Source organism: Melanerpes formicivorus, unplaced genomic scaffold, assembly GCF_026170545.1.
Source record: "Melanerpes formicivorus ecotype bairdi unplaced genomic scaffold, bMelFor1.0.p_v2 SCAF_17, whole genome shotgun sequence".
NCBI classification, from domain to species: domain Eukaryota; kingdom Metazoa; phylum Chordata; class Aves; order Piciformes; family Picidae; genus Melanerpes; species Melanerpes formicivorus.
The window spans coordinates 15,768,654-15,791,799 of NW_027142369.1; the positions used below are offsets into that span (position 1 = coordinate 15,768,654).

At 49.5% G+C, this 23,146-nt stretch overlaps 1 protein-coding gene across 9 annotated transcripts in view; it reads left to right on the forward strand.

Annotated features, from left to right (window-relative positions):
- The window catches only part of NIN (ninein), an 85,282-nt gene that overhangs the window by 13,845 nt on the left and 48,291 nt on the right, over nt 1-23,146 (forward strand). For all 9 annotated transcript variants that reach the window (XM_068149114.1, XM_068149113.1, XM_068149121.1 and 6 more), the window contains exons 3-6: nt 961-1,042; nt 10,913-11,082; nt 19,871-19,910; nt 21,634-21,824. In XM_068149114.1, coding sequence (XP_068005215.1) covers nt 961-1,042; nt 10,913-11,082; nt 19,871-19,910; nt 21,634-21,824 — 483 coding nt within the window. The remainder of the gene's footprint in view (nt 1-960; nt 1,043-10,912; nt 11,083-19,870; nt 19,911-21,633; nt 21,825-23,146) is intronic.

The following is a 23,146-nucleotide window of genomic DNA, read 5'->3' on the forward strand; positions in this document are numbered from 1 at the left end:
CTCACTACTGACCCATGTCAAATAGTTTCCCCAGCTGTCCCCCAGCTTCCGTCCCCCCCCAGGCTGGAATTGCTGACATTCCGCAGCATGGCCGTGAAGGATGCTCCAGACCCTTTCCAACTGTTGTGGTGGTAAGGCAGGAGGCTTTCCAGGAAAAAACAGATGGGAAAGAGGCGGGGGGGGAACCCACAAACAACCCTGTGGTAAGATCACCCCTCCTTATTTTTCTCCTAACTGCACTCCAGACCTTGCATTTCCAGTCTAGCCCAAGCAGAGGTGCAGCAGGCAGGAGCCAGGGCAGGGCTGTCCTGGAAAGGATGCAGCTTTCTGCCATCTGCTTTGGAAAGTGTTTTCTGAAGCTTAATTAGGGAAGCAGAACATTTCCAGGACTGAATATCTAATCACTGGTCAGGGCTGGCATCTCACTGTAGGAGCCACCGACCCTGGGCAAGTGATCTCAAGTGATAGAGATTCATAGAGTGGTTTGGGTTGGAAGGGACCTTAAAGGTCATCTAGTTCCAGCCCCCCTGCCATAGGCAGGGACACCTTCCACTGGACCAGGTTGCTCAAGGCCTCATCCAAGCTGTCTTTGAACATCTCCCTGGGCAACCTGGTTCAGGTGCTCCTTGGTCTTCTGGCTGTGTCATTTTGGCTTCCTACTTGATGGAAAAAAACCCACAACCAATGCATTAAAGCAGTGGCTTTGAGTGGTTCTGTGACAACAACCATCTTTTCTATGGGTTCAAAGGTTCAGGCTTTGTCATCTTGTCACTTCTTCAGCCTCCAAGACTGAATGGGCTGAGGTTCATCCATTCTCCTTATTGAGGCAGACACAGGCATGCTTTACTTTCAGTGTGGTGGTCTCTTTGGCTGATTTGTCCATCTTCTTGCTGGGTTATTGCTCTGATACTTAATTATCTGCACCAGTTGATTCCTTCGTTCCTTTTTTTCACCCCACAGGTCCACTTTGATCAGTTTAAAGAAGCACTTATCCTCATCTTATCCAGAACCCTCTCAAATGAAGAGCACTTCCAAGAGCCAGGTAAACACTAAAATTCTTAAAAATAGTGTCTTTTTCTTGGGCAAAGCAGATGTGGGTGGCTCTCAAAGTGAAGAGAAAGTGCTCTTTAGGTTCTAAGAGAGGCCTTTCTGCTTGGATGCCCAGACCTAGGGAGAAGTGAGAGCTTAAGGTCTGTTATGGAGCATTGCTCAAAAGTGTTTTCTGAGGTATTAGATATTTATATCTCATTACCCTGATCTAAATGCCTGGAGAGACATGTGGTGTCTGAGTGTGGACAGCTAATAGCACTTCAGATGCTCAACACACCCCATAGCTGCTTAATGGGCTGAGATCTCTTTTCTCACATTTCTGGTGGCCAGGGAGGCTTTAGGAGCATTCCAGCTGCAGCAGATAGTTACGGGCAGGCAACCAAATGCTTTAATGCTGCTGCTTTTGCCCAGATGGGGCTGGCACATTCCCTTGCCTTCCCCTTCAGTGCTTTGGCTCTGAGGTGGTGTGACCCTGGTGCAGGCATAGAAGCTCCAGGTTGGCAGGAAGAGGGTTGGAGAGCTGCTGGGCTGTTGGCAGCCGGTGAGCTCCTGGTCTTGAGGGACAGCAGTGCCTTGCTGAGTTAGTGCTCTCTACAACTCCCTGAAAGGAGGCTGGAGTGAGGTGGGCTATGTCTCTTCTCCCAGTGAACAAGAAATGGGATGAGAGGAATGGCCTCAAGTTGCACCAGGAAAAGTTTAGGCTAGACATTAGGGACAATTCTTCCCAAGAGGCTTGACAAGCCCTGGAACAGACGTCCCAGGGCAGTGGTGGAGTCCCCAGCCCTGGAGGTGTTCAACAAACATGTAGATACGGCACTTCAGGACATCACTTAAAGGCTGTGGTGGTGTTGCATTGATGGTTGCACTCAGTGATCTTAAAGCAGTTTAAAAGGCATGTAGATGTGGTGCTGAGTGACACGGTTTATTGCTGGACTTGGCAGTGCTTACGTTGGCAGGGTCAATGGTTTGACTTGATGACCTTAAAGGTCTCTTCCAAACCAAACAATCCTATGGTTCTCTGAAAAGCTGCACTGGCTTTGGATGCTGCTCTGCTTTTGTGAAGATGGGGAAGCTCTCTGCAACAGATTGTCCTGGAGATGCTAGACACAGAAATTCCCCTCCTGTCTAGTGCTAATTTTTGGGTTTTAAAGTCCACTGTTTCCTTGTGGTTGAAATGAGCCTGGTGAACTCAGACTATGAGAAGCTACTTCAATGTGTCTGTGTCCCAGGGGACAGTCAGTCTGGTCCAAAGGTGCTTCTGCATGAGATGAGCCCTCTGACAAACCAGCTTGAGGCTGGTCAGAGAATGCAGTGAGTGCTGCAAGTCCTCACTATCCTGCTTTTTCCTTGCTTTGTTTCAGCATGCACTGAAAATGTGTCTTTTCAGACCCTTGGCAGGAAATAAGGTCACTGCTTCAGTGTGACCCCCACCCTGTGTGGGAGGGGCTGGTGATGCTGGGAGCACTGGGGAGTTGTGGGCCAGGCTGAGGGTTGAGCACCAGCTGGAGTGGTGCTGAGGGGGGGCTGAGGTCTGCTGGATGTCCCACCTGTATGTAAATCCCTAATCCTGTCTTTAGAGCAGTGGGACGTGAAATCCCTGAAGGAGAAAACTGCTTAGGAAAAGAAGGGGGAGGGGGAAACTCCAGGTTTCCTTTCCTGCAGCATCAATTTCAAATGGAGCTTCTTGCAGAGTGCTGCTTGTCAGCAAAATTAAAACTGTCCTCCTTGAAGAGCTTGCAAAAACCAGAGAGCCCAAGAGACTCTGGAATGGTTTGGGTTGGAAGGGACCTCTCAAGGTCATCTAGTCCTACTGCCCTGCAGTCAGCAGGGACATCTGCAACTAGAGCAGGTTGCTCAGAGCCCCAGGCCTGGAAATGGTTCCAAGGATGGGGCATCTACCACATCTCTGGGCAACCTGGGCCAGTGTCTCACCACCCTCTTTGTAGAACATTTCCTCTTTACCGAACCTAAGTCTCCCCTTTTTTCTAGTTGAGAGCCCTCACCCCTTGTCCTGTCACAATAGGCCACACAAAGAAGATGCAATTGATGGCTTATTTTTATTTCCCACCCCATCATTTCCAAAGATCTTCATGCTTAGAGGAAGACCGTAGAATCACTAAGGTTGGAAAAGACCCCTAAGATCACCAAATCCAACTGTCAACCCAACCCCACCATGCTCACTAACCATGCCTCAAAGTGCCACATCTGAGATGGGTGATGCTGGGTGCAAGAGCTGTCTCTTAATGCAATTTCCCAACACAGGTCAGAGGGTGCTCAGTATGGAGGAGGAAGCCTCAGTGATGCCTGGCAAGGGGTCAGAGGTCTTCTGTGATCCCTTCCAACCCTTCATTTCCTTCCAGCCCTTTGGGAATGAGCTGGCATGGAGCAGGAGGCAGCACTGGCACACTGGTGCGCCAGAACTAATCCAAGACTCTGGATTTATTGAGGAATTGTGCATCTGAGATGCTCTAGCTTTGATTTAAATTCAAATAAATCTTCTCCAAAGGGTTAAATTTGTTGTTATCATAAGGGAAACGACAAAGGAAGTCGTATTGGAGCGGGAGAGCTCTCCTTGGGGACACGTTTGTCAGTTGGGTTTTGCATGGCAGGTAATCAAAGGGCATGGGGTGCAGGTAGGAAGCCTGCACCAGGCAGATCTTGGAGGCATTTCTTTTTCATTAATGCATTTTGACAGGTTGGTGAACACCAAAGTCTCTGCTGCTTTTAATTTAGATCAAACTGAAGATTGGGAGAACAAGCTGCTTTGTGCTGTTGGTGTCAAACTGTCAGTGAGTGTGGAGATGTTGGTGTTACAAGCCTGCCCCCAGGCTTGGGGGGGGGGGGGGCGGGGGAGGGGAATGAGTTAAGAGCTTCAAATTGTATCATTTAAATGAAAATTTAATTTGGGGGGGGGGAGGGGAATAAATAATAAAAGCCCAGATTTGAAGGCTGTTTGCATTGATGGAGTTTGCTTCTCAAGGAGCTTGGCTCTGTGTCTTCATGCTGTGGTTTTACCCAGGGACTTAGGGTAATGGGAAGGTTCCTTGGGTCTGCAAGTGACCAGAGGGATTGTCTGCGGTCTCCAAATCAGCTGCTTCCTTGTAGCTCCCAACCAGCTTGAGGGGACCCAGTGAGGACAGCATCATTGTGCCCTTGGGAGGAGCTCAGGTATAGAATCGTAGATTCATCAGGTTGGAAAGGACCCTGAAAGGTCATCTTGTTGAGCCCCTCTGCAGGGACAACTCCAGGGGCCCCATCAAGTTTGACCTAGAATATCTTCAGGGATGGGGCCTCCATCACCTCTGTGGGCAACCTGTTACAGTGTTTCCCTGCTTTCTTTGTGAGGAACTTCTTCCTAATGTCCAACCTAGATCTAGCCTGCTCTAGTTGAAAGAGGTAGGATGGCTCACCTACCCATTGGTGGCAGGCAAGAAGGAACCAAAACCACCATGCAGGGATGCACAGGCAGTTCCTGGAGAAGTGGCTGATGGGGTTTCCCTATTTTGTTTTTGGGAAGCAGCAGGTGGGAGAGGCTGTCAGGCTTGCAGAGAGCAGCTGAGATTATGTATTTATTTCCTTTTTCTTGGCAAAGAAGCTAAATTCCCTTTCCAAAGGGAAGACTGGCAGGGAGGATGGTCCTAGCATGCTGTGGGCACTTTGCCTGGGAAGCAGCCCTGGAAACCATGGCAGGCAGAATTCCTAGTGCTGCTATCATCAGCTCTTTCTCCTCAAGGACATTGGTCTGGGGATGTGGACCCAGCTGTGAATTGGAGCATCAGCCAGCCCAGCTTTGCTGGGAAGTAGTGGGGCTGGGCAGAGGAATGTGGGGAAGACTTTGGAATCTCTATGGGATGCAAGCAGTGTGCTGCTGTGCTCTTTGTCCATGGGTCACTCTAGCAGTAAGGCAGACGTCTGGGGACAATAAAACAGAGAGGAAAAATATCTGTGATCTGGGTGATTGAGGGGGAAGGAATAATTAAGCTCTTTCCACCACCCCCCTCCTTCCCATTCTGGCAAGTAAAGATGGCTTTGTCTCCTGGAAGCCTGGATGGTGGAGTCACCATCCCTGGAGATGTTTAAAAGACATTTGGATTCATAGAATGGTTTGGGTTGGAAGGGACCTTAAAGATCATCTAGTTCCAAATGCCTGCCATGGGCTGGGACACCTTCCACCAGACCAGGTTGCTCAAGGTCTTATCCAACCCGGTCTTGAAAACCTCCAGGGAGGGGAGGCATCCATGACCTCCCTGGGCAACCTGTTCCAGTGTCTCACTACAAGGATGAGGAGCTTAGGGACATGGTTGAAGAGTTGTGTACAGGGAGATGTTAGGTTGTGGTTGGACTGAATGACCTTAAGGTCTTTTCCAACCAGGCAATTCTGTGTGATCCTGCATTAAGAAGAGATTACTAGGGTGGAGCATGGGATTATGGGAACACCCAGGATAAATTAAAGAGGAGCTTGATGCCATCATCCCTGTGGTCATGAGGAGCTGCTGGGATGTTGTGCTTTCCAATGCATGGAGATGACAGAGTTGCTCTCTCAAAGAGAACCTGATGGGCATGATGCCCTTGCAGGAATCCCACCCATAGGGGAAAGGTTTCTCTGGTGGCTGTGAAGGTCTAGTTGGACCTGGGTGGTGGTGAAATTTTGACTGCATATTAGGAGGAAATTCTTTACAGTGATGGTGGTGAGACACAGGAACAGGTTGCCCAGAGAAGTTGTGGATGCTCCCTCCCTCAGGGCCAGGTTGGATGAGGCTTTAAGCAGTCTGGTCTAGTGGGAGGTGTCCCTGCCCACGGCAGAGGATTCAGAACTTTTAAGGTCCCTTCCCAGCCAAACCATTCTGTGTTTAAACTGGTCCCACTGTCCGGTGATTTAGGCACAGGCAGCACATCTGGAACAAAATGCCTGGAGTTTGGGTCATGGTGCCTGAACAGGGTGTTCCCAGCAGCTGCTGCTTCTCTCCGCCTCAGTTGCTGAGCCCAAAGTGTGAAATGAGGATTTGGAGGAATTTAGGCAGTACCTGGTGTCTCTAAGGATTAGGCTTTAGCAGATCCAAGCTGTGGTGTGCTTTGCCCAGCTGTAGGCTGTCTGCCACCCTGATGAAGATCCTTCCCTTCCAAATCTTTAGCAGCAAAGTAATTAATTTCATCTCTAAATGTCGGGCTCGTGGGGTGAGGGTCCTGTAAACCCCCTTTTGTCTGCTCTGAGTGGCTTTGATGCTGTGCCCAGGAAAATGCTGCTTGCCAGCAAGGCGAGCACACACCACACCACACACACCCCCCCCGAAGAATCAGGATTTGGAACTGACTTATCTAGTGCAGAAAAGCAGAAAATCAACTGTAAATCTCTAACCATGAAGACGTTTAAGTGCTGAGATGGACTTGAAGGGGGGAGGTGGGAAATGAGCCAAGGAATAGATGGCTCCTGTCTGCAGCACTTAAACCAGGGAAGATCTGTGAAATGCAGACTGAGGGGTGTGATGGGTTTTTCTAGGGGGATTTCAGGGTCCACAATGCCCCCAGGCAATGAGGCAGAGAGGTGAGATGCTTGTTTTCCCCCCTTAGCCTGGGGGGAGTTCAAGGGGGAGTAGATCAGACCCAAGTGTCTCATTAGGTGCCAGCTCTGGAGCGTGTGTTTTACTAACCCATGTGTTGCCGGGGGCTGTAGGAAGCAGGGAGCCTTCGACCTATTTTATTTCTCTTTTTATCTTCTTTTTTTTGTTTTTTGGTTTTTTTTGCTTTCCCACTTTCTTGGTGGTTTGGCCACACAATAGCAAGGAGCTACGAGGAGAAGCATCTTGCCTTGCTGTTGGTTGCAGAAGGGGGTTCCAGAAGTCAGGCTTGGGGAAACAGGTCTTGGGAGGCATGGCTGAGAGAACTGGGGCTGTTCAGCCAGGAGAAAGGGAGGCTGAGGGGGGACCTCCTGGCTCTCTACAACTCCCTGAAAGGAGGTTGGAGTGAGGTGGTGGTTGGTCTTTTTTCCAAAGTAAAAACCCATAGGATAGGAGGAAATGGACTGAAGTAGCACAGGGCGGCGGGGGGGGGGTTAGGTTGGACATGAAGAGCCATTTCTTCCACAAAAGGGTTGTCAAGCCCTGGAACAGGCTGCCTAGGGAAGTGGTGGAGTCCTCATCCCTGGAAGAGTTAAAAAAAAAAAAAAAGTAGAAAAGTAGACATGGCACTCTGGGACATGGTTTCAATGGTGGTGTTGGGTGTTTTAATGGGTTGGCTGTTGGACTTGAGGATCTTGAAGGTCTTCTCCATTCAAAATGACTCTGTGACTCTAAGAGCAGCCTTATCTTAGTGTTCAGTACAGGGGGAACTTGGTCTAGCAGCAGGTGTCCCTGCCCATGGTAGGGGGGCTAGAACCAGATTATCTTTCCATGAAAGATCTTCTTTCCATCCCAAGCCATTCTGTGATTCTGTGTTTGACAGTGTTTGTGATAATTAGCACACGGGGCTCTCCCAGGGGCATCTGCCTCATGGGAAGCACCCAATTCAACATCTCCCTCCTGTTTCCTTGTGTGCCTTTTAAAACATGAGTGACCATCTTTTTCCCTCCTTCCTCATCAGCTTTGACTGGAAAGGAGACCCTCAGCTCAGATCACTGGTGAACTTTTTTTTTGCTTGGGGAGCTCAGGTTGCTGGGTTTTGCTGGCACGGATGCTCAGTTTTCCCTACAACCAAAATTCTTTCTGCAGATGGTGCTGAGACCCTGGCCCAGGTTGCCCAGAGAGGGGGTAGATGCCCCATCTGTGGAACTGTTCCATGTCAAGTTGTTTGAGCCTGCTCAACCCTGCTGACTGCAGCAGGGTTGGACTAGATGACCTTGAAAGGTCCCTTCCACCCAAACCATTCTGTGATTCTATGAGCCTATAGACCCAGGATGGTGGGACCATCAAGGGCACCAGTTACTGTGCTGGGGCTTTAGGCCTGGGAGATCAGGAGGGTGGAGTAGCTTACAGAATGCTGGCTGGCTGGAAAAATTCCATGTGCACTCAGTCCAAGGAGCTTTCTGCAGCAGAGGCAGGTCCAAACTCCCAGGGATGGGGCTGCAGGATGTGATATCTTACAATGAGTGGTACCTATGGCCCCATAACATGAGGGCTTTGTTCTGCATCATCCACCTGGCACACCTTGAAGGTGCCCAAGGGCTTGGAAGACAATAAGGGAAATAGAATTTTGGGGTGTTTGAGGTGGAATGCCTTCGGTAGCTAGGCTCAGGCATAGCCTGTTTCAGTTGGCGTTTTGCAAGGCAAGAGCAAAGCAGGAACCCTCTGTTCTTCTCCAGCTGTGAAGGGTCACCTTATTCTTTGGGAATATTCTCAGGCTTCCCAACTTTTCCATTCCAATGGAGAACCAAGCTTACTCAGGCATTCAGACCAAAGTGGAAAGAAATAATCTGTCAGCCTCCAAATTGCTTGAAACATGGAGGTGGGGAGATGCTCTCAATTTCACTCCCCCTCTTCCCCTGGCAGCTGAATTTTCCTCTCTTTGCCTGCCCCTGCCCCCCCATCCCCCCCCCAGCAGCTGGATTTTCCTCTTCCTCCCATCCCCCCCCAGCAGCTGGATTTTCCTCTTCCTCCCATCCCCCCCCAGCAGCTGGATTTTCCTCTTCCTCCCATCCCCACCCGCCCCCAGCAGCTGGATTTCCACCCTCCCCCCCAGCTGCCTTTTCAGCTGTAGCAGTGTCAGGGAGATGGGTTGGCAAGGACTCTTCTGAGCTCTGGGAAATCCAGAAGGAAATTAAAAACCACAGGTTCATAATTACTAAATTCCAGCTTCTTTTCCCTTTACATCTTCTCAAAGACAGCTGAGGCATGGAGGTGCCTGTATGCCTTAGAAAAGGGGGGGTGAAATCTCAAAAACAATACTCCCCCCCCCTCCCCCAAGCTTTTCCCCCTCTGCTCCCCAGCATTTTTTTCTGTGGGGGGGAAGAGAGGGGAAGGGAATAAATGAGAGAAGGAGTAGCCACAAATATTAGCATTTCAGAGAGGGCTGCTGGATGGAGATTGTTCACCACCGGGCAAGCTTTAATAGGAGTGATAAGGTTTGCTTTTGTTCTCAGGCTCTTACATAATCAGCCTGTCTGCTTGTGATTTTGATTTCATTATTTCTTTTTTAAATTATTTCCTTTTTTTTTTATTATTATTATTTCTATCTTTGCACTTCATCACACAACTTTCATGTGTGAGTCCCAGCTGCAGAAAAATCTTGTTTGGAGAGGGGGGAAAAAAAGAAAGCTCTTGTTCAAACACGGGCGCCGGGGTTCATTCCCTAGAGCTGCAATATGGATGGTTGGAGTTGCAAGGCTGGAGGAATCAAAGCACTCCTACCCTGTGTATTTTATAATTCATTGCATAGCTAAGTTGCAGAATATATATTTCCCCCCTCCCTCCTCCCCTCTAACAAGCTTGGAGTTGTCTTCCATATCTGAAGGAATATTATCCAAGGCTTTTGGGCGAGAGGAGGAGGGGGTTAGAGATCATTTGTCAATGATTGAACAGCTTCCCTGCTCCTTATTAGTATTGCTCTCTTGCATTTATTTTGTACTAGGGTGCTCTGCAAATAAAAATTTCAAAAGCTGCTGGTTTTGTGCTGTTGTCTCAGTACCTTGCAAGCAGCAGAAAATAGAAGGTGATCTCAAGTCCTGGGGGGGATGGTTTCAGTGGTGAGGTTTGATGGTTGTGATGGTTAGGTTAGTAAACATTGAAACAAAGCATGGCAGAGAGCCTTTCCCCTAATTGAATCCCTGGTTAATTTGGTCCGTTGGTTAATTTGCACCCTGCAATGGTGATTCTCAAGGTCAGGCTTGATGGGTCTCTTAGCAACCTGATCTGGTTGGGGGTGTCCCTGCTCACTGCAGGGGCTTTGGATAAGATGACCTCTGAGGGTCCCTTCCAACCCAGTGCAATCTGTGATTGTGTCCCTTTTTATTGCAGGGTGGGGACTGGACTAGATGACCTCTAAAGAACCCTTACAACCCAAAGCATTCTCTTGTTCTCACTGGAAATGGCCCAAAATGTGCTTATTTATTTATAGTTGTCTTTTGATCCCCATCCATGAGTGTTCTCGGATAATTCAGTCCCCAGTGGCAGGAGCTTGCTGTGGAAAGCTGAAGATGAGCAGTGCAAGCAGAAGCTGGAGATAGGGAATGCAAGAAGAAACACACACACACACACAGAGTAATTAGATGATGGCTCCAAAGGGTTATTTAGATCTCGCAGTTGGCATTAGCTGCACAGCACAAGCTGGGGCCTGCCCCGCTGTCGCCGGGATCAGCTGCTGGTGTCTCCCTCAGGAGATGTTCACCTCCAAACTTGCCCATTTCTTTTTTCCACTCACCCAGTTGTGTTTTCATGGAGCTGTGATTTAAATCCACAGAAGCAGCGGCAGTCACCCAGGTGTCTGCATAATCTGGAGCCTTGAGCTGCCTAAGTGCAATGCTGGCCCTAATTAAACCTGCCCGGTGTTGCTAATGAAGATTAGTGCAACATCTCACGGACTTTCCATCCCAGGCTGTGTATAAGGTTCAGAGTTGTTGTTTGTTGTTGTGGGTTTTTTTTAATCTCATCCCATTAAAAGACCACATTTCATGTGAGACTTGGGGAAGGGTATGATGGAGCCCAGATTCCACCTTTATTTTTTGAAGTAGGACTAATTCCAACCCACCAGACCCAATGCTATGGTGAGGGTGGTGGTCCTGGGGAGGAGCATCTGCCGCCGCTTGCCCAGGAGGAACAATGGTGCCAATTCCGTGCTTGAAACGCTGCAACCAAACCAGCCTGGTGTGCTTTGACCTGGGAGCTGGATCCGCACAAATCGCCTTTCCCCTGTGCTTTGTTCTTGTCTATCACAGATTCTTGCCCAGAAGCACAACCCAAGTACATCAAAGGCAGCAAACGCTACGGCCGCCGGTCCCTGCCGGAGTTCCAGGGGTCGGTGGAAGACTTTGCGGAGGTGACCGTCATCGAGCCGCTGGGCGAGGAGGCATGTCCCACCCACATCGCTCCCGCTGACTGCCAGGAGGTGAGCCGCTGGCTGCTGAGGTGGGCTTCTCACCCCCAGCAGTGATGACTGCACTCCACACCACCACTCTCTCTACTCGAGAGAGTCAGTCCAACAGAGAGCTGCCAGGATGATGAGGAGAGGCTGAGAGACTTGGGGCTGTTTAGTCTGGAGAAGACTGAGAGGGGATTTAATAAGTGCGTATAAATATCTGAGGGCTGGGTGTCAAGATGGAGGGACTCTTCTGTGTCCAGAGAAGGGCAACAAAGCTGGGGAGGGGTTTCGAGCACAAGCCCTGTGAGGAGAGGCTGAGGGAGCTGGGGTTGCTTAGCCTGGAGAAGAGGAGGCTCAGGGGAGACCTTATTGCTCTCTACAACTACCTGAAGGGAGGTTGTAGCCAGGTGGGGGTTGGTCTCTTCTCCCAGGCAACCAGCACCAGAACAAGAGGACACAGTCTCAAGCTGCTCTGGGAAGGTTTAGGCTGGATGTTAGGAAGAAGCTCTTCATAGAAAGAGTGACTGGCCATTGGAATGTGCTGCCCGGGGAGGTGGTGGAGTCACCATCACTGGAGGTGTTTAGGAAGAGACTGGATAAGGCACTTGGTGCCATGGTTTAGTTGATTAGATAGTGTTGGATGATAGGTTGGACTCAATGATCTCAAAGGTCTCTCCCTGGTCTCTTCCTGGTCTCCATTGCACCCTGTGATAGGACAAGGGGTAATGGATATAAACTACAGCACAGGAGGTTCCACCTCAACATGAGGAGCTTCTTCACTGTGAGGGTCACAGAGCACTGGAACAGGCTGCCCAGAGGGGTTGTGGAGTCTCCTTATCTGGAGACTTTCAAAACCCATCCAGATGCATTCCTGTGCGACCTGCAGTAGATTCCATGGCCCCGCTCTGGCAGGGGGTTAGACTTGATCTCTGGAGGTCCCTTTCAACCCCTAACATCCTGTGGTCATCTTGGACGCCTTCTGGTGCCCTTTCAGTGCTTAAAGGAGTCAATAAGAAAGATGGAGACAGACTTTTAAGGAGGGCCTGTTGTGAGAGGACAAAAGGTGATGGGTTTAAAAGAGGGAGATTCAAACTGGAGAGAAGGGAGAAAATTTTGACCCTGAAGGTTGCAAGACCTTGGTCCAGGTTGCCCAGAGATGTGGTAGATGCCCCATCCCTGGAGCCATTCCAGCTCGGGTTGCTGGGGGCTCTGAGCAAGCTGCTGTAGTTGCAGATGACCCTGCTGGAGGTGTTGGAAAGGTCCCTTGAAAGGTCCCTTCCAACCCAAACCACTCTCTGATTCCTTGATCTCAGCTGCTTCCCACACCACACTAAAGTGTTTTGGATGTCCTTGGGGTCTTCCCAGCTGAGGCAATGATCACCCTACTCAGCTCTCCCCAGGGCTCAGTCATGCCAGGTGGCAATTCCCTTGTCCAGCCTCAGATTCTGTCCCGTGGGAAGCTGAGGAGGAGCTGGGCTCGTGACACGCACTGGTGACGTACAGGGGGTGCTGGCACCGCTGGCCTCCCCAAGCTGCTGGCTGAAGAACAGGCCAGCAATTAAGCCAGGGTTGTTCCACTGCCTCTGTGGCTAACAAAGTGTGGGCTGGGAGCAGAAGGAGCACGTCCTCATCTATTAGCTCATCTGCAAAAGTCTGGCTGTGGCTTCAGTGCTCTTGGGAAGAGGGGTGGTGAGCAGCAGAGCTCCACAGCAGGACAGTGCCCTGAATCTACAGCCACCAACTCTTCAGTCTTCTACTTTTTTTCCCAGCAAAAAGCTTCTGCACCAAACAAAAGACCAGCCATCCCAGGGGCTGCACAGTTCTTGTTAGCCCCCACATACCTGCTCCAAAAATCATAGATTCACAGAATGGTTTGGGTTGGAAAGGACCTTCAAGATCGAGTTCCAACCCCCACACCGTGGGCAAGGACACCTTCCACTAGACCAGGTTGCTCAAGGCCTCATCCAACATGGCCTTTGAACACCTCCAGGGAGGGGGTGTTCACGACCTCCCTGGACAGCCTATTTCAGTGTCTCACCACCACCTCCAGATTTTTTTGTATTCCCCTTGGTTTTGGGATCAAAATTAGTGACTCTTTTCATACTGGTGCGTTCAACCCTGGAGTCTCCTCTTGCTTCTCCAGAACAGAAAAGCAAAGTCAGAGTACCAGGTCAGAAAGGACCTCAAGGATCATCTAGTCCAAGCTTTCTTGGTAACAGCACAGTCTAGATAAGATGGCACTGTCCAGTGAATCTTAAAAGTGTCCAATGTTGGGGACCCCGCCACTTGTGAGGGGACAGAGCTGATTGTCTTCTTGTCCTCTTGTGCCTTATCAGTCTCCCTAGTAGCTTGTACTCATCAGCCCACATCTTCTCCATGACTCCTTATAAAAAAGGAATATCCGTCTTCTTTGTAGCCACCCTCTAAAAGGTGAAGAGCAGTTGGGTTTGGCAGTGTGCATTGGGATATGACCATAGGAGCATTTCCTTGGAGTTGTGCTCATTCCAGCCTGCCCCAGTTTGCCAAGTATTGTTGATTCAGGAGCATGTGGTGGGAGTTTTCCAGTGGGAAGGAGGAACACTGCTGCTTTCTTCCCTCCTCTGCCTCTCCTGGTTTCCCTAGAGATGAAGGGGAGCACTGTAGGCACCTGCTCAACACTGCATGGGGAAGCAATGGAGAAACTTCCAATACTCAGATTTCCAGTGACTTTCCTATGTAACTGAGCTTAAAAATAATCAAAACCAACAACCTTGAAGAAAGGCATTTCCACCAGAACCTGCTCCTTTACCGCGTTCTTGGCAACCTTTACTCAGTGTCATGAGGGTACTCATCCATTTCCTGATGCTGGCCACTGTGTGCTGCCCTGGCCTGAAATCAGTGTTAATCTGGCCACAGCCCCTAGGGAAATGATGTCCTTTGGTGGAAGCAGCCACTCTAATCTCACTCCTGATTTAGCTGTCAAGGAGGTGTTAAAGGGAGGTTGTCATGCAGTAGGTGTTGGTTTCTTCTCCCAAGTAACTAGTAATAGAACAAGAGGGACTGGCCTCCAGCTGCACCAGGGAATGTTTAGGTTGGACACTGTGGGGGAGGGGAGAAATCACTGAAAGGGTTGTTAGGCATTGAAACAGGCTGCTCAGGGAGGTGCTGGAGTCATCATCCCTAGAGGTGTTTAAAAGCTATATAGATGTGGTGCCTGGGAACATGGCTTAGTGGTGGACTTGGTAGAGAAGGGTTAATGGTTGGACTCAATCTTGAAGGTCTTTTCTAATGATTCTATGATGAGAAGTTAGCTGATTAACAAGGTCACTTAACTGGTAGTAACCACACTGTGCTCCTGTCTCCCAATGGGATCTCTTGTTGCACCTTTTGGGGTGGGTGAGATGATTAATCTCCTCCTCCATCTTGAGCAAAACTCAGGTCAAATTTGTGAAATCCCCAATTATTTACTTTCTCATCTTTATCAGTATCACTCTCATGTCCCTAAAAGAAGACTCCCCTTGGTATGCTCAGAAATTAGTTGCTTGGAGGTATTGGGTGGGGAGGGGATGCTGTGTTGTGGCCAAAAAGTTCATCAGGAGCCTCCTGAAGTATTGACTTCTGGAGGCTTGGCACAACAAAACAGCCTTTCCCCAGTTTTCTCCTGCTGTGTGTAGAAACACACTGCTCCAAAAGCCTGTCTCCAGCCCAGGGTTGTTTTGCTGGCCTGAGAACTGGGGCAGTGTGGCTTAATTGGTGCTTTCTTTCAACCAGTGCCAATTAAAAGGGCTCAGGCTCTGTCTGAGAGGCTTCCTTCTCTTTGTAAACACAAGAGGAGAGGCTGGAAGGTTGGTCTGTGCGTGGGATCGGCTGCCCATAGAAGCTCCGTGACCTCCATCACTGGTGGCTTTCCATGTGCCACTGGACAAAGTTATGAGCAGCTGGGTCTCAGCTCAGCGTTGACTCTGCTGAGAGCAGAAGGGTGGTGCAGGGATCCTGAGGTTCCCTCTGATCCTCATGGGTTCATCACAGAATCATAAACTGGTAGGATTCAGAAGGGGCCTCTGGGGCTCATCAGCCCCTGCTAATGCTCCTAGATCAGGTTGCACAGGAATGTGCCCAAAGAAGGAGATTCCACAAACTTTCTCAGGGCAGCCTGTTCCAGTGTCCTATCACCCTCAAAGGAAAGACATTTTTCAAGTTCCCCATGGATGCTACTTGGCTGATGGATGATGGGAAACAAATGGCCCTTGTGGTGTTACGGATGTGGTGCTAATGGAGAAGCAGCAATGAAAGCACTTAGAAATGCATCATGAAAGCTTGTGGTGGTCACATCTGCACATCTCCAGCCCCAGCTGCCACTTGAGCTTGTTTCCCTTCATACACGTGATGGCTCTGAAGCCTGGGGTGGCTGAGAGATGGCCAACTGTACCTTGGAAGTGCTCTGACCTTGCTTCTGTTTCCTTTTGCCTTGTGTTACACATGATGATCATCTGCTGAATGGTAGTGCAGGGTTAGCATGGGGAGCAGGTTTGGTGGCCTTGTGGTACCAGCACCAACCTGGCAGTAGGGCAACAGTAGTGCACCCCTGCGACTGATGGGACTCTGGTGCTCTGCAGCTGAAGGCAGCTGACAAAGTCAGGTGTGGATGTTTGCTGTCCTTCAAGGCTCTCTGCTCTGAGAGAGCAGGGAAGTGATCTCTGGGCAAGCATGTGGGGAAGGAGAAACGGTGTCCCCAGCATAAGAAAGAACATTGAACTGCTGGCACAGGTTCAGAGGAGGCCACAAAGATGATCGAAGGGCTGTAGCACCTCCCCTGTGGAGGACAGGCTGAGAGAGTTGATTCTATTCAAGCCTGGAGAAGAGAAGGCTTGAGGGAGATTTCAGGGAAGCCTTCCAATACCTGAAGGGGGCTACAGGAAAGCTGGGGAGGTACTTTTTACAAGGGCTTGTAGTGATAGGATGAGAGGGAATGGATTGGAAGTTGAGAAGGGAAGATTTAGGCTGGGGATGAGGAAGAATGGTGATGAGACACTGGAACAGGATGCCCAGGGAGTTGTGGATGCCCCTTCCCTGGAGGTGTTCAAGCCCAGGTTGAAGGAGTCCTTAAACAACCTGGTCTAGTGGGAAGTGTCCCTGCCCGTGGCAGGGGGTTGGAAGTAGATGATCTTGAAGATCCCTTCCAAGGCAAACCGTTCTATGAATCTGTGCTTCTATGCAGTGGGATCCATCAGCACTGGTGTGAGGGCTCACCTGACTGCGTGCAGCACGGAGCAGGGCTCTCTGTGCGCTCCCAATCGTCATTTTAATTAGCAATATATTCTGGGTGGAGAACAAAGGTCTGTCTCGCTGAAGCAGATGGCAGTGGGGGAAGAGGTTGCTGCCTTATTATGGGGAGAGGCCACCAGGAGCAAACGGCACAAGCTGCAGATGCTGCTCCGATCCGAAGCATTGAAAGCCTTCGGCCATCTGCCGCTCGGGCCGGCCGGGCCCGCGCCTGCCGGCGGAATGCTGCATTCCTGGGGTCCCGCCGCCGGCACGCCGAGCGCCGCCTGACCCGCCGCCAGCTGTAGGGCCGCCGCCGCTGCGCGAACAATGGCATCGGGATGCGTCGGCCTCTCTTTGTCCTCCCACCGCTGGTGGCTGACCCGGAGCCTTCCCTGCACAAAGGAATCCCCTGAGCTGTCCGCAGTGGGACCCTGGCACGGGGAGGGAGGAGGTCACTCGAGCTACCTGGGGTTGGTGGTAGTGGGTTTCCAGCTCGAAGCCCCCGCCCTCTATTGTTCCTAATGTCCAACTTAGACCTCTTCTGGTGCAATTTGAGGCCATTTCCTCTCATCACAGAATTAACTAGGTTGGAAAAGACCTGTGAGATCATCAAGTCCAACCTATTACTCAACACCATCTAATCAACTAAATGGTGGCACTATGTGCCTCATCCAGGGTTGTTTTTTTAAACACTTCCAGGGATGGTGACTCCTCCACCTGCCCAGACAGCCCATTCCAATGGCCAATTACTCTTTCTTTAAAGACTTTCTTCCTAACACTCAACCCAAACCTCTTCTGGTGCAGCTTAAGACTGTGTCCTCTTGTTCTGTCACTGGTTGCCTGGGAGAAGAGACCAACCCCCACCTTGCTCCAAACTCCTTTCAGGGAGTTGTACAGACCCAGAAGGTCTCCCCTCAGCCTCCTTTGCTCCAGGCTGAACAACCCCAGTTCCCTCAGCTGCCCCTCATAGGACTTGTGCGCTAGAAAGTTCTTGAGGTGAGTGGCTCTGGTGCTGGATGGTTTAGATCTGTTTCTCTATAAACATATATGCTGCTTATGTGGAAAGACTTGGTGAGACAGATGGGGACCCCCCATTCAGAGAATCATTACTCAAATTCCCCTTGGTTTCCCTCTGTTCCACACACAAGTGACTGCAGGGTGATAGCTCTGTCTAGCAAAGATACCTTCTCTCAGCACAAACTTGGCTGTTGGTACAGATAATTATGGGCTGGGATGAGGTCATTTAATGCATTTTTGGGACCATGGGCTGTTTTCTGCCGTTGCAGGTAGCAACTTGGTGGTACCTGTTGCCCCAGGTCCTGCTTTTTGTGTGTTTTCCCTGGTGGTTTATCAGGCAAATCAAGAATTTAGTTTTGTCTAAATATGAGGAGGGACTTCTTTAAGGGTGGTGGAGCCCTGGAGCAGGCTGCCCAGAGAGGTACTGGAGTCTCCATCTCTGGAAATATTTAAAATCCACCTGGATGTGGATGTCACCTGTGTGACCTTCTTTAGAGGATCCTGCCTTGGCAAGAGGGTTGGACTTGATCTCCAGAGGTCCCTTCCAACCCCTACCATTCTGTGACTCTGCTGCATTAATATCTCAGTAGTGATCCTAGCAGGACATTGCTTTTTTGGTCAAAATCTGCAGCTTTCTAGTGCAGTATTAAATATCTTCTTGGCTTTGCCCAGAGCTGCAGGTTCCAGCTTCTTCCAGGCTGATTTCTTACTGGAGGAGCAAAGTTTAAATCCCATCTTCTCCACTCCTAATTTACAGAATGGTTTGGATCAGAAGGGACCTTTCAAGATCATCTAGTCCAACCCCCTCACAGTCAGCAGGGACATCTTCAACTGGAACAGGTTTCTCACAGCTCCAAATAACCTGATCTGGAATGTTTCTAGGGATGGGGCTTCTACCACCTCTCTGGCCCCATGACTGTCCCCAAAAGCAGAGGTGACGCAGAGAACCCTACCAACCCATGGAGAGAGATGTTGCAGCCCTGGTCCAGCAGATGAAATGGGAGTGAGCAGCAGAGCTAAAAAAAGTCCAGTGACCTAATCCAGTTTCCATGGCAACATTGTAGATTAATGGGTTTTAGCTGTAATCTGAAGGAGACGTGTTGAACTTTTTATATGATGATTTAGAGCCTCTTCATGTCCTGGGTGACTTTGACTTCAAATCCATCAGTTACGCGCATGCAAGAAGTAGTGGTGGAGAAGCAACATCTGCTGCTGCTAAACCAGGAGTTAATATTGTTGAGCATCATGTGGGACTAAATATCCTCAGCTGGTACAAGGGTGGCAGAGACAGGATAACATGTAGCACATGGGGAAATAATTTCAAACAAGGTTCTTCTGCCCTGCTCCTGGTGCGGCCTGACCTGATGTGGCCTGACCTGATGTGGTATTGTCACAGAGGAAGTGGGATGGCTTAAGACTGGTAAAGAGTATGTTGGTGTTAATTCCAACTCTGCAGAGAGCTTGTTGGCAGCAGGGCTTCATCTCCTGAACTAGACCTACAGCTATGAGAGGTGTTTTGGAGTTGACCTGGATGAGTGGAGGCTGCCAGGCTTCAAGCTCGGCAGGCAGATGTCCAAGCGTTGAAACAGGCTGCCGAAGGAAGTGGTGGAGTCACCATCCCTGGAGGTGTTAAAACAAATGCGTAGATGTGGCACTTAGGGACATGGTTTAGTGGGCATGGTGGTGTTGCATTGATGGTTGGACTTGATGATCTTAGAAGTCTTTTCTAATTTTACTGGTTCTATGAAAAGGGAAAGCATGAAGCAGCAGAAGCTTAATTTCCCAAATAGCACTTGCTCTGGGAGCAGATGTCTTAGAGCGATATAAAAGCTCCTTCCAGCCCAAACCATTTAAGACCTGGCTGTGTGTGGGACCTATGGGATGGTAAAAGAATGACCCAAACTCAGGTGGAGCCTTATATGCAGCAGGTAACTAAGTGACAGGACAAGAGGAAATAGCCTCAGGTTGCACCAGTGGAGCTCTAGGTTGGACATCAGGAAAATATTTTTCTGTGAAAGGGTTGTCAAGGCCTAGAAGAGGCTTCTCAGGGCAATGGTGGAGTCCTCATTCCTGGAGGGACTGAAAAGTTGTGTAGCTGCACTGAGGTATGTGGTTTAGGGGTGAACTTGGCAGTGCTGGGCTATTGATTGGACTTGATGGATCTTAAGGCTCTTTTCCAACCAAAACAATTCTACAATTTCATGTAATCTTCCGTGCACCCTCATCATCTTGACCATCACAGTGTCTAAGACAAGCAGCATGGTTTGCTTGGAGGGCAAATCCCTCATTCTCCATCACCCTACCAGACTGTGTCATGGGGCTTTAGCCTTCTGCTGCAGCTGTGGCTTATCCCCACCGAAGAACCTTGCATGCCAGAAAAAGGCAGCATCAAAGAGCTGTGGATTGCCAGCCCAGCCCACAGGGAACAGGGAGATGAAAGCCTGGCAACATTGTCGGAGCCCTGTAGCTCTTTTGATGCTGATTGTGGAGTCTCTTATATATGGGTGATGTCTTGCACTAATAATAATGCAGAAACCTTTTGTTTTCTCCCCAGCATTGGAAGACACAAGACAGCGAGGAGTATGAGGCTGAGGGTAAGAGCAAATGGCAGTGCCTTTGTGTGCTGCTTCTCTTTCTTTTCAACTTTGAAGATGGATCAGAGAAGCGCTATAAGATGGTCCCAAGCCTTCTGGAGGGTACCAGCCTGGTGTGGTCAAGAAGATTGACGTGGGGCAAGTCAGCTGTGAGCTGGGAATGAAAGCTAAAGCAGGGCTTTAGCCCTGGGGCACAGTCTTGTGCCTTATCCTCTACCCCCTTCTCCCTCTTGCTTGGTAGAGAAGCATCCTTATTGCTGGTGCTCTCAGTCTCCCAGGTTCTAGCACTCCCAGAGCGGTAGCTTTGGGGGCCCCGGTCCAGGGTGTTCATGTCCCAGTCCTCACCCCTGCCCTGAGGCTGCTGGCTGTAGTGTAGCCTGGTAGGCACTAGATGTCAGCATGGACCACTTGTTAAATGTTTCCTAATTGTCCTGGAAGGGTGACCCCCAGGGTGACCACTGGCCTTTGGCACTAATCTGCAGCGTGCAGAGTTCAAGGTCCTTGGTGTACAAATACCAGACTCCAGCTGGCCTGCATGTAACATCTCAAGATGGTGTTTGCTCCTCACTAAAGTGCCTTATTGATGGGACTCTTGCATGTTGCATCTTTCCATTGCTTCAACATCTCTTCCAGAGTTTGGTGGCTCTCTAAATACTGTTCTATCTAAAGGGACCAAATTTGTTCTCTCATACCTGCTTTCCCAGCCCCACAATGAGGTAATGGGTGGAAGAAGGTGTTTTTGTGGCTGAGCAAGCTCTGGCTGATTTGTGTCTAGTGGCTCTGTTTCCAGCTGGTTGAGACTGCACTCCAAGCTTTGCTGGAAGTAGAGGAGATGTGTTCAGCTGAAGGCTATTGGTTTTTTTTCTTCCCCTGAAGAGCTCTTTAGAAGTACCTAGATCAAAACATACACTGCAGCTTACAAGCAAGAGCTTAGGCAGCTCTATTTGGGAGGTGACGTTTATGGAGTCAGGCAACCACTGAAGTTCTTGACTCAGTCAAGGTATATTTGGATATGGAACTCATTCGGTCATAGATTCACAGAACTGCTTGAGTGGAAGGGACTTTAAAAATCATCTAGTTCCAGCCCCTTGCCATGGGCAGGGACACCTTCTGCTAGACCAGGTTGTTCAAAGCCTCATCCATCCTGGTCTTAAATGCTTCCACGCATGAGACATCCACAACTTCTCTGGGCAGCCTATTCCAGTGTCTCACTATCCTCACAGTAAAGAGCTTCTTCCCAGTGTCTAGTTTAAATCTACCCTTGCTCCGATTTAAAGTCCTTGTAGTCCTCTGCCTTGATCACATAACTGCCCAGAAGATGGGTCCCTTTCTTATCCATTCTAGCAGTGGAATCAGCAGGGTTGCTATTCCCCTGGCCCCCAGCCCATGTTAGTTATTGTATTTAGAAGGAAAAAAATTGTTTATGCTGAGAGTGGTGAGATACTGGCCCAGGTTGCCCAGAGAAGTGGCAGCTGCCCCATCCCTAAAACCATTCCAAGTCAGCTTGTTTGGGGCTCTGAGCAACCTGCTCTAGTTGCAGATGTCCCTGCTGAGTGCAGAGGGGTTGGACTAGATGGGACTTGCAAAAGTCCCTTTCCAACCCAAACCAATCTGTGATTCTATGCTGAGCAGCAACTCCTTTGTGATGTGCACTCTAGGTCTTCTGCTGATCACTTGTGTGCAGTAGAGGGGCAGAAAGCCAAGCAGTTTCCTCCTTTTTCAGGGCAGCTGCGCTTCTGGAACCCAGATGACCTGAATGCCTCCCCTGGAACATCACTGCCCACCCCAGACTGGATAGAGGAGAAATTGCAGGAGGTCTGTGAGCACCTTGGCATCACCAGGGATGGTCACCTGAACCGGAAAAAGCTTGTTTCCATTTGTGAGCAGTATGGGCTCCAAACAGCAGCCGGCGAGGTGAGTGGCCACATATGGGCCCACTTATACCAGCACGTACACCTAGGCTTTGGCATGGCCCTCACAAAGTATGTCCTGTGGGTGACTAGGTTGCTATTTGGAAGGTGGTTTTCAGCTCCAACTTGTGGCTTTCCAGCACGTTTGTTGGTGTCACAACATCAGGTGTGGGAGGCTGCTCTAGGAGAAGGCAGCTGGCACGGTAGCGTGCATGGCTTCTCATGCAGTCACAGAGGCAAATGGAATGTAAAAACACATCCTGGATTCCAACCATGTCTCCTTAATCCCCAAAATCTTCTAGCTAAGACAGTAAATATGAGTTAAAATATTCATAGGTGATTGATTTGACTTTGAGGAGACCCATGGGCAATTTATGTCCTGCAGGAAGAGTCCCCAAGAAAATGATTTATTGGGGGGGGGAAAAAAAGTCTTTTGTCAATTTAGGATTAAGTTTTATTAAAGAATTGGCTGGGTTGTTTTTTTTCCACCTTAAAATAACATGGCTTGTAATAATTTCTTTCAGGAAACCTGTTTCTGAGCAGGTTCCCTTTGCAGCAAAATGTTCTCAGGATATTAAAGCAGAAAAAATGGAAAAATAAATAAATAAACTGTAGACAAAGAAAGGATGAAGGCTTCATCTTAGCATCCCTGCTTCTAATAAGGTTGATCTTGCTTTTCAGAGAGCAGACTGTCCTGAAGCAGAAACCAGATTTATTATAATCTTAAAGTGTCTTCTGTGTTTGGTTTTGGGGTTTTTTTTTGCATGGTCACTTCCCAAACTGCTGGGATTTTGGATTCTCTCTCAGTACCTTGAACTGAATCTCTGAGGTCACCCTGTCTCAAGCAGGATGAAACAAAGGGGTTTTCATGCTCCTCCAAGATGAACAGGAGGTTTTACAAACAGGATTGTCATATTGTATGTGGCTCTGCATTTCCTATATGGAGAAGAGGCAACAGGCACAGACTTGAACACAGGAAGTTCCATCCAGACATGAGGGGGAACTTTATTACTTTGGACCATTGAACCAGGCTCCCTGGGTGGGTTGGGGAGTCTCCTTCTCTGGAGAGATTCCAAATCCACCTGAACATTGTGATCCTGGGCAACCTGCTGGGGGTAACCCTGATTTAGCAGGGGGATTGGACTAAATCTCCAGAGGTCCCTTCCAACCCCTACCAGTCTGTGACTCTGTGAAGATTCTGTGTGGAGGTGCTAGGGTGGTCAGGCTGCTGCAGTGTGACAGTAAAACTCTTGATTTACTCTCGTATTTCTGTAGAGACTTGGGAACAGGATGTTTTCTACTGTGCCAAATAGTTAACACAGTATG